Source organism: Gadus chalcogrammus, chromosome 6 (genome assembly GCF_026213295.1).
Source record: "Gadus chalcogrammus isolate NIFS_2021 chromosome 6, NIFS_Gcha_1.0, whole genome shotgun sequence".
Classification (NCBI taxonomy): domain Eukaryota; kingdom Metazoa; phylum Chordata; class Actinopteri; order Gadiformes; family Gadidae; genus Gadus; species Gadus chalcogrammus.
The window spans coordinates 12,997,035-13,008,679 of NC_079417.1; the positions used below are offsets into that span (position 1 = coordinate 12,997,035).

At 43.3% G+C, this 11,645-nt stretch overlaps 1 protein-coding gene across 1 annotated transcript in view; it reads left to right on the forward strand.

Annotated features, from left to right (window-relative positions):
* sh2b3 (SH2B adaptor protein 3) overlaps positions 1-11,529 on the forward strand; it is a 39,176-nt gene extending 27,647 nt beyond the window's left edge. Inside the window, exons 3-8 of the mRNA XM_056591670.1 lie at positions 474-575; positions 1,585-1,679; positions 4,464-4,555; positions 4,681-4,895; positions 5,572-5,749; positions 6,792-11,529. Coding sequence (XP_056447645.1) covers positions 474-575; positions 1,585-1,679; positions 4,464-4,555; positions 4,681-4,895; positions 5,572-5,749; positions 6,792-7,189 — 1,080 coding nt within the window. The 3' untranslated portion in view covers positions 7,190-11,529. The remainder of the gene's footprint in view (positions 1-473; positions 576-1,584; positions 1,680-4,463; positions 4,556-4,680; positions 4,896-5,571; positions 5,750-6,791) is intronic.
* Positions 11,530-11,645: the final 116 nt, after the last annotated feature.

Genomic DNA, 11,645 nt, shown 5'->3' on the forward strand with positions numbered 1-11,645 from the left:
GATAACTCAGTAAGTAATACGGAACTATGAGTAATAGTAGAAATAGTTAATTATTACTGACTGCAAACCACAGTTGGTCATTTAATTGACAACTGTTTGATTCGTTTTTACATGGACATGCATATTTTTAGCGTTGGCACTGCTGCTGTCCTTTATACTATGTAGGGTAAATGTTCACAAAAACAAAAAAAAAATGTTAATTGTCTTTATAAGAGCCCCTCTCTCGAACTTATCTTGTGTTACCTTCTTAAAAAGGGGCAGACACTGATCGGTTTGGTTTTGAAAGGTTTTTAAAAAAAGCTGTTGACTTGAATAAGTGTATGTATTAAGTGTGTGTGCTCTTTCTGTGTGTGTGTGTGTGTGTGTGTGTGTGTGTGTGTGTGTGTGTGTGTGTGTGTGTGTGTGTGTGTGTGTGTGTGTGTGTGTGTGTGTGTGTGTGTGTGTGTGTGTGTGTGTGTGTGTGTGTGTCGCAGGCCTCCAGTCCCAAGCTCTCAGCCCGATGCTCAGACATCCTTCAAGTGAGACGCTGCAACCGGCTGGAGATGCCCGACAATCTCAACACGTTTGTTCTAAAGGTGAGTTCACTTCTCCTATGAAGTATATATATGCGATATATTTACATTTGACATGTTGTTTAACTATACGTTATCAGTATGGTCATTCTGCGATGCACCTTGTGATGCACTCAGTATCGGATTCACAAAAGTATTTACGGACAATTTTTTTTTTCTCTTCTTAAGAACTTAAGAAAAAGAAAGTTGAGAATATTTCTAAACTATAAGATGACAGTTAAATGTCTAAGGGTGGCGCATAAGTTATGCCAAAATTTGGTGATATTGAATTCATAGTTTGAATTGCTTCAAACTATGAATATGTTTTGTCTCTGTAAGGATTTGCTACGCACTGATTCAAATTTCAAATGATGTTATTATTATTTATAGGCTATTAACTACACCGTTTGTTTATCAACTCTCAGGCTTTAACCTTTTTACTATAGAGATTGCTTGTGATTAAATTACACTTATCCACACAATGCACTCCGTAATAAAATTGTGAGAATGGAATAAAACAACTTCTTATGAGGTTAAGTAGTTAAGTAGTAAATATATGAGTTTCTTAGGAAAATATTGAGGGATTGCAGTAGAGAACAATAACAAACTTCTTAAGAGTGATCTGGCCCCTGGGCTAAGTTGTGTTGAATCATGTTCCAAGCAGAGGCTTTTAGAAATACATCTCCTCGCAACCTGGTGCTGTCTGCAACTGACAATAATTGTTATCGTTTTACATCTGCTACTAATTGTTCTTCTTGTGTATAGTCTGTGACACATTGGGAAATCTTTAGGGTCCTCTCATATGAAGACCTATGGACGTCCCAACCTCTTTAGCCTCATAGGAGAAACGTAAGAGAAAGGAACCGAAACGGTAGCCTGGTGCTGTTGAAACGTGGTCTACAGAAACTGTCAGTGTGAGACAAACAAACCAGCCGGTTCTCTTTCAAAGCCAAGCTCAGCAGTTGGGTTGATTCCTCGGGCAGCGTGGACATTAAGGGACATTGAAACAAACACAACATCTCTGTCTCAACAGGTTAGTCACTATCCAGGAAGTCTGATATTCGAGACGGAAAACGATCAGCAGGTCAGCTCCTGGACCACAGAGCTTAAAGAATGTATCAGCAACAGGTGGGATTACCAGCACACACACAAACACACGCACACATGCACACCAGTTACAGCTGAGCCATAGAAGGGTGTCTTGCAGCCGTACTCTCTGTGCTTTCTGTGCTTTCCACTCTGCTTATTCATGCGAGCGGGAAAAAAACAAAAAAATTGTATTTTTTTGCTTGCAGCTGTCTTTCACAAATCCTATTTTTCCATTTCCTTCTTTTTTGTTATTGTGTGTGTGTGTGTGTGTGTGCGTTTCTGACCTTACCACTGCTGGCTAATTTATAATTAGAACAACATTTTTATACTTAATTACAGTGTGAAATGATTCATTGTGGAGGCATTGAGAGGTCAAACAGATTTGTATAATCTTATCTATGTGGGAATCATTCAGGCTCACAACGATTATTTGCATAACCACTAGCAGCTTTAGAGCGTAGGCTCCCAGAGACCAGCTGTCACATTTGAATAGGCACTACATTACTTAATTTGAACAACAACATTGTTATCATGGAGTCATACATGGAGGATACATGTAAACCTAACATTGACATAGAACACTATTTTGAATTTGTGTGTGTAAAGATCCTACAGGTACGTTTTGGTCTGATAGATTGTTTGATTGCAGTCATAAGTATAAATGTTGTTGAATCGCTGAAGGGACTGCTCTGAAGAATCAGTTATTCCTTCTCATTAACTTGTTCGTTGCGAGCTCTGGAGTGTGAGCTCCGTGGGTGGAAACAATAACAATCATAAACTGCTAATTGCTCAACCAATTATTTGTTACAATCATAAAAGACTGTTAGTTATAATCAGACAATGGGAATGGTGTGGGTGGGTGGATATAATGAACATGAAATGTACAAATTAATAGAGTTCTGAATGCCACTCTCCTTTATGAAGCCACAGATTATTCTACTTATCGGAGAGAATGGTGGAAGGTCTAATTTAATTGTATATATTTTGATGGGCTTCTCTGTGCCATTATGGAAAAGACAGAGAAGAGGGACAGGTTATGGATGGAAGAAGAGAGGGAATGACGTTCCATAGGACTACTGGTAGGAAACAAATCGCTACAAAGCACATGCTGTACGTGGTTAGCTCACTAGCGGGATGAGCCAAAGTCACATTTTTCAAGTTAAATAACCTTTATACTTTGGCAATATGTATATTACATTATGTAAAATTCCCACATGTATTCCCTTTAAAGCTTTCATTGTTGTCCTGTACATAAGCTAAGAATGGTGGTGGCAATGCTTACTATTCCTGACAAATATGAACAGAACAAATGATAACTATTAGGAAGAAAAAACCTTGAACACAACCTTGAAGAAACATTGTTAACTGACCAAAATAGAGAGTCTAAATCAAGATCAATCGCATATTTGAAAACCTAGGAAAAATACAATGAACATATGTCTGAAGGTCTTTACAATCGTAACTCAGGGCCCTGCACTAACTATGCAAAACTCACCAATGTAGTTCTTAATATTGACCACAGTGAAGAGCGCCGTGTGGCAATATGGAGGATGTCTTTTATTCCTTCTCGTCACTTCTTCTGAATTCATGGATAGGTTTTGGAAGAGGTCCACAATTCAAAATCAGGCCAGGAAGTCCTCTTTATCTCTTCGGCAATCGGGCCTTTTTACTTCAGCTATGGTGAAAATGTAGATCAAAAGTTTGTCTGTGTTTGTATCTGTGCATGCGCCATGCGCCTGTTCGTTTTTGTGTGTTCTCCAGTGTGTGTGTGTGTGTGTGTGTATAGGGGGGGGTAACCCTTGTGTGTGTGTGTGTGTGTGTGTGTGTGTGTGTGTGTGTGTGTGTGTGTGTGTGTGTGTGTGTGGTGAGTGTGTGTGTGTGTGTGAGTGTGTCTGTGTGTGTGTGTGTGTGTGTGTGTGTGTGTGTGTGTGCACAAGCGTACTTGTGTGTGTGTGTATGTTGTACTCAGTATGAAAGGAAGTGTGGGGGACTGGAGTGTATGAGCCTCAGTTGGGGGATCTCAGGGATTATTTTAATTTCGACAGACGTGGGGAATATTCCGACACACACACACACACACACACACACACACACACACACGCACGTAAACACGTATATTAGACACTTATCCGTTATTCTGTCCTCTCCCTCTATCTCTCTCTCTCTATGTCTGTCACTCACTATCTGTCTCTGTCTGCAACTCGCTTCCTTCTCCTCTCTTTTCTTTAACTTTCTCACTCTACCCGTTTTCTTTGTTCTCCTTATTTATTGTAACTTTCTATCAAGAGTTTTTTTAGTGAGCGTGTGTGTGGGGGAATTTTGTGAATAGCTTGAGTGGCTCTCTACATTCAGGTTGCGGGGAATAAATATGTCTAAAGACTTCACTCGCCGCCTTTGTCTCTCTCACACACACACACACACACACACACACACACCCACAGACACACACAAACACACACACACACACACACACACAAACTCAGGTAAGCTGAGTCTTCCTGTTATGCAGTGTTGTTAAGTCAGCATTTTAGCCGGATTTGGTCAGGCTTCCCTTATCTAACCATTCTGCTTTCTGCTGTGTGTCTGTGTGCATGTCCGAGTTAATGCGTTTGTGCATGCGGCTGGGGGGGAATATGATGAGTATTCTACAGCAGAACATGAAGGCTTAGTTCAGGTCTTAACTGGACTTATTTCCGGTCCGGCCAAGTTCCTTTGTGCTGGTTAAGTCATTCCTCATACACTCTTTCTTTCTTTCGTTCTTTGTGTGTTTGTACAGCATGAATAACTGTAGCAAAGTCTAAATCGTGACTTATTCTTTGTCAGGCCTTTAAGTCTGGATCAGGAGCCCCTCCCCTCGCCATCAGACAACTCGGTCCCAGCCAATCACAGAGGGAACACGGACACAGGAAGTCATGGTGGGTAGAAGTGCAGCGGTTCACCATCCATCCATCACAAGGGGCTGGAGCCTATCCGGACATTTCAAACATTGTTGAAGGAGCAGTCATCGCACACATCGTAAACCACCCAAATGTTTCCTCAGGCCCCTTGACCTTCGCCTTGCCAGGGCTGTTGTACCACAAGACGGATCACTTTCTGCGTCCCTACCCATGGTTCCACGGGCACATTCCGCGGGTCAAAGCCGCCCACCTGGTGCAGAACTCGGGCCTAGAGGGCCACGGAGTGTTCCTGGTCCGACAGAGCGAGACCCGCAAGGGGGAGTACGTGCTCACGTTTAACTACCGGGGCAAAGCAAAGGTACCCTCGTCTGCTCTCTCTCACCCTCTTTCTGTCCAACTAACTCTCTCTGTCTCTGTCTCTGTCTCTGTCTCTGACTCTGACTCTGACTCTGACACTCACTCACTCACTCACTGACTCACTGAAGTAATATTAGTGCAAAAGTCTAAAGTATGTTCAGTGTGCACACAACAGACACAGTTGTGCACACACATTTTTCTGGGACCCTTCTCATCTGTATGGTTTACAATATTTACATTTAGATTCATAGTCGGTTGAAGTGAATTTCCCAAACAAATCTTTTCAGTTGAAACCCCTCTAAATTTGAGAAGAACTCCTTTCATTTGTAACTCATGTATTTTATTTAAAAATGACAACAAGCTGCTGACTTTGTTTTGGAAGAACAGTTTTACCATTACAGGAGCCAGATAGATAGCAGTTGTGAACCAGAGAGCAAGTCTGCAGTCTGGGTTGGGTTGTGCCACCAACACGCCCACCATATCCCTGCGTTTACCAGGAGGGATATGAAAGGCATATTGCTGGGGAAAATCCCCTTGAACTGGCCAAATTCAAATACTCCCGATTGAGAAGGTCTTGCCTGGCGTGAGAAGCAGCAATCCCCCCCCCCCCCCCCCCCCCCCCCCCCCCCCCCCCCCCAAGCGTCCCCTGCTCACCTCCCCCTTCCTGGTCCCGGCAGCACCTGCGTCTGTCCCTCACCGAGCTGGGCCAGTGCCGGGTGCAGCACCTGCACTTCCACTCCGTCATGGATATGCTCAGCCACTTCCGCGTCTGGCCCATCCCGCTGGAGTGCGGCGCCGCCTGTGACGTCCGTCTGTCCAGCTTCGTGGTGGCCGGGTGCAGACCCGCGCAGCAAGGTACGACCCCCCTCGCACTGCAGCACGCCTCACATCAGGAGGGGATTCAAGAGTCCAGGTCTTTATTCGACACACGCATAGTACAGTGAAACGGTCCTCTGACATTTAGGAACTAAATCACTTTTGAAATACAAAACTGTGTTATGAGTGTCGATTATCGCGCTCGCAACTCAAAGTATGATCGGGTTTATGCTTTGGCTATGAAGCCTGTAATTCATAGTATATCAATAATATCAGCCTTCAGTCCGCATGTAAAACTTAAGGCATGTCGATTCAAAAGAGGACACAAGCTGTCCCTAGAGGTGCAATATTGATAAGATATCAGTTAAGATCCTACTGATATTTTCACTATGCAGACACTATGGAGGGAATTTTGACTAATAGGTCGCAATGAACGAGCTGAATTATAATGCAAACGACCTTAAGTCACTGGAGGCCAAGTTCCACAGTGATCCTGGTTGATCATTTAAATGTTGCAGCAGAAGGGTTATGAAAGGTGATTGTGGTTATCTGTATCGTGTTAATACGATGACGATGTCCCGTGTTGACATGGAGATGGTTCCGCTGAAGCATCCTAGAATTATGCAAATAAAAACATGTCAGCCCACTTACCTGTTTTGCATAGCTTTATCCTCTGGCCACCCTGTGCACCCTGCAGCAGCTCCCATCTGCATCTCACTACCAGCCAGAGAAATAACTGTCACTGCTAGTCACAGGAACGCAGAGAAAGAACCGTTGGCATCCGTTGGTCCCGGTGCCGTGGTTTAGGCTTTCCTTTTGTTTGCCTTTGACACCCGACACACAACGTCCTTTGAAGAGGACAAATATTGACACATTTGCATGGTGGACTAACTTTGTTTTAATGACACACATGATATCATTATATTGTTAAATGTGTACATATTCTTTTTTGTTGTGAAGAATTATAGATATCTTCTTTAAAAGATCATGATAATATTTTAAACATCTTTTTTGTGGAAATGAAGAAAACAAATGAATATTACAAATAAGTATTCTTTTCATTTGTTTCCTTCTTTTCCAGGCCAGGTCTCTGGTGTGGTCCTGGTCCCCTTCTCCCTGCATCGCTGGAGCTCCGAGCCCAGCTTGGCTCACTGCAGCCTGGCTAGGAGCCCCAGCCTGCCCCCTCCACTGTCCTCCAACGCAACTACAACGGCCGCCCCCGCCGCTCCTAATAATAATAATACCCCGGGGGGCGGGTCCCAGGCCAGCCAGCCCCCGGGGCCGCCACGCCCGGCCCACCTGGGAGCGGCCCCCACGCTGCCGGCCCCCGGGCCCCTGAGGAGGAGCGGATCCATGGGACGAAGGCCCCTCCTGCGTCACCCGCACCCCCCCCTCTTCCCCCAGCGGGACTCAGACTATGAACTGGAGCCTGAGAGAGGACGCAAGCGTGCCATAGACAACCAGTACATGTTCGTCTGACCTAATGACCCCCCGCGCTGCGCCGGGCTTCACCCACACCCGACAGAGCATCACACACGACACCTCACAACCACCAACACCACACTTCTTCCTGCCAGCCTTCTGGGTGCATGCCTGTATGTACGCTGTGTTTGAATGCATTTTTATTTTTTTTTTCTTTTTGTGTATGTGTGTGTGTGCGTGTCTGTGTTTGTGCGTGTGTGTCTGTCTGTTTGTGTGTGTGAGAGAGCGAGAGAGAAAGAGAGATATTAGTTCATATGAAATTATCGTTGTTCACAGCAACACCCGTGAACTAGAGCTTAAATCAAAACAAAAAAAACCTAATCAATAAGCAGCTTTGTGTCCAACATGACCAGTGTTGCCACAGTTACCTTGAAAAAGTAATCCGATTACTGATTACTAGTTACTCCTTAAAATAGTAACTTAGTTACTTAACTGATCACTTTACCCCCCCTGTCAACAATTGCTTCCCCCCCGTCAACAGCTGGTCTTCCAACCCGGTCAGCAACTGGTCTTCCACCCCCCACCCCCCCGTCAACAATTTTGCGCAGGGGGCTGGTAGGGGGGCATCAGTACGTCTTGTATACAGGGCCCAGAATTTGGTGCTACGCCCCTGGGTGCACACCCTGCTTTTCAACCTTTAATGCGTAGACAAAATATCACTGCGCTTTACGAGGCGATCACCGGAAGCAGCTCCACACACACACACGCACACACGCAGCACCGCGCGACTAATTCCGCCGCTAATAACAACTGGTGGCGCGTGCTCTGGAGAATCAAGGTCGACACACGCCTCTGATAGATTGAAGTCTTTGGAGACTTACGCTTCCCACGCACATGCACTCTCACACAAACAGACGGACAGGCAGACAGACAGACAGACAAACACACACCACTCCATCGCCCTCAACGCCAATCGGTGATCTGGTAAAAAAATAGTAACGCACAGTGACTTTAATCTGATTACTGGTTTGGAAATAGTAACGCGTTAGATTACTCGTACTGATAAAAGTGGTCCGAGGCCAGTAACGCGTTACTGGCATCACTGAACATGACACACACACAAATACACTTGGTGCTGGGTGTTAGTGTGTTTCGGCAGAGAGTTGGGTACCAACAAGCTCTATCAGATGGGTCCACAATGAATGTACCTTTTTTTAAATTGTATTATAGCAGGGAATATATTCCTGTTTTTCAAGGATACTGAGGTAATCCAAATCTTATGTTGAGAAGTTGATCAAACACTGGCTCAGCCAATCATCCTCTGATGTCCCTCTCTTCTGTCTTAAGTCCTCTACATAGTGGATAGTATTGTACGTCCCCTTCAGGTGTGTGTGTGTGTGTGTGGGTGTGTGTGCATGTGTGTGTGGGTGACTTTAGCCTTGCCAAACACCATGCCTGCAAGCCAGTCACCAATGTCTGGAGGTAGTTCCCCTAGCTCTACGTAAGCGATACAAATTGAAAATCTCTTGAGGTAATCGTGATGGTCACATCACACTGCCAATTCTCACACCCACATCACCCACGTGTTTGTTTGTGTTTAGCTCAGACAGCATATGAAACACTCCCCTTCATTAAACAAATACGCAATTACGCTATGAACTATGGTGGAGGCGGCCGGGGAGATAAAGCCAAGGAAGTCTCACATTGCCTTTTTTCAAAACGATCAAATATATCAGGGATAATCCTCCACGCCAACAAGACGGAGTGGCACTTAAGGTGCTCGACGCAACTCTCTGGGCTTTGTACAGCGCCGCTGTGTGCTGCCATTTTTGTATGACCAGGCAATCAGTCACAGTATTGATCAGTCACAACTTGGGTCAAGGGTGTGAAACAAACACACAGCGCCCTCATCTGTACCGTCTCTCCTGTTGTATTGTTTTCTCAGTTAGCATAATTTTTGTCATTGAATGAATGCACATGATTCCTTAACAGTGGGTGTATAGAGGGTTCCTATAAACAACATGGACCCTCACTCCACTCCAGGGACTGTTGGGAGTGTTTGACCTGTGTTTGACCTCTTCACACCTCTAAAATGTTTCTGAAAAGCATCTACAATGTTTGATTCCAAATTCCAATGAGGTGTGTTTTATTTTCCCTTTGGCTTCCAACGGCTCCTATTCCACCTTCACCTTAGTTTTTATTGTCTATTTATTGTAGGGAGCAATGGGTCACACATTATGCACCTACCAGTTTTGTTATAAAACTGAAGTAAGTAAACAGCATTTAAGGGGGTACTGTCTGTAAATGTGACTCACAGACTAGATATATGCCTTATATAAATGTGCCACATAGAACAATAATAAATAAAATGAATGCAGGTCCATTTGGGCGAAAACTCTGGACATAAAAAAGTGAACAGGAAGTTTTTTGCAAAACCATAACAAGCGCTTTTCCTTCCCATGTCTCTTAGTATCCATCACCCTCACCCCCCTCGATCCACAACGCTTAACACTAACCTAGCTCGATTAGTAGTATATGCTTGATTCATGATGAAGCCTGCTCACTCACTGTCTCTCTTCCCCGCCGTGCAGTTCTTAGGTCAGGTAACTCAAGGTCCGTGTTCTCCGACTGGCTGCCCGTTCTTTCTATCACACATCGATGTTTACTTAATGAATCGTACAATGGTTGTATTGTCTTAAGTGTTTTTGCTCGTCATCACAATTGTGAGTGAAATCGTTCAGGTGTTTGTAACATTGGGAGGGGTCGGAATCAGAACAAAGATGAGTTTGGACAAAGTACGGTTGTCTTCCCTTTTGCTGCGCTTCATTCTGAACGCCCGATGGATCCTCGTTTGTCTATTGGGTATTTTCTCTGCATAAATGTTCAAAAGGAAAGCAACGGTAGTGACACCAACAGCCTTGTGTATTCCAATGCCTTTTTTTTTCTTTTCTTTTTTAACAAGTACATTTTCCTAAACCATGACAGACTTCCAATCAAGCTATATAGAGAGCTGATCATTTGTAGCATTATTGTATATATTGGAGGACATGACCTAACCATGTGAGTGTGGTTAGTTTTAAACTTGAGAACATTCCCACATACTAGGGTGTTGACGTTCAGGCTTTCAGACATTTTGCCCTCTCCAAGCTCCTAACGGCAACCTTTGGTCTGGTGTGCGACCGTGTGCGTTTGAAATGGTCCAGTTGATGAATGTGTGTTCTCAATACTGTTCATTCTGTGTTTGTTATTCAGCACTGTAAACATTCCACGTCATTCTTCCCTCCTAAACAATGACATGTCAAAGCTTTGTAGTGGTTTCAATAGCTTGTGTTCACGTCCCCTTTGACTTCTAAATTATATAAATATATATATATTATATATACATAAACTGTATATTTGACGTTTTGTAAAATAAAGCTAACCAAAAATCATTGATTGTGGTTGATTTTACCGTATCATTTTTAATTGTCCTTTTTAAAGATTTTGTAGATAATAGATTTAAACCGATTAAAATGCATTATTGGCTAAAGTAATACAAGTTACTTGTATAAGAATACAGGCACATGTGGTTTAAAAATGATCAGTGTTGCCAGTTACCTTGAAAATGTAATCCGATTACAGAGGTTGCAGAAAAAATATTTTATTTAAACGGCCACAACCTAAGGTCAACGACGTTGCGAAAAATAAGTCATCGTAATAATTGTTCCTTATTAAATAATGTAAGCATTAAAACAAGGATCACACCGACACAATAATTCAGTTTTTAAAACTTTTTTATTGTTTTTTTATTTTTTTTACTGATTTTTTAAATTATTTATATTATCTACAAAGTAAAAGTTTCTTTTTTTAACTTAAAAGTTACATAATGGTCGGGTGAGAAGTGGGATCCAATCACCTCGGCCATCATCGTTTCATAAATAACTGTTCTCCTCGTCTTCGGGCGCCAAAAAACGACTTTAATAGTTGTGATTTGGTTAGAAACTTGTCATGTAACTGGAAACAAATGCAGCACATAGCAGCAGCAGCAATAGTTAAACAGTAGGATTAATACTGTCTAGAAGTTGGAAGATTTTTTTTTTCCATAACAAGGTGCAGACAAATACGTTAAGTTCCAGTTCTGTTATTTACTCTCCGTTAATTGCTTACTCTCTCTTGCTCCTCGCTCGGCAAGCTGACTCGAGTTTAAACTCCGTTAGGGACCCTCTCAAAAATGTGTGTCGACGCTGTTTTTCTTTTTTAACGGTTAAGTCTGTATGTACTGCATATCTGTGTCTGTATGCCCATATCTTGAACAGCTAACAGGGCCATAAAACAGTCGGTTCTTCCCGTTAAATATTAATCTTGTTAAAAGGTTTCGTCACTGCATCAATCTGTTAACATTCTCTTATTGCCTAGACTTGGAGGGGAGGGTTAGGAAGAGGGGAGAAGAAAAGCTGATGAGTATTATGTCATGTGTGGATGAAGAAAGGGGAGGAGGAGGAAGGGGTGGGGGGGGGGGGGGTCGTTTTCTTCA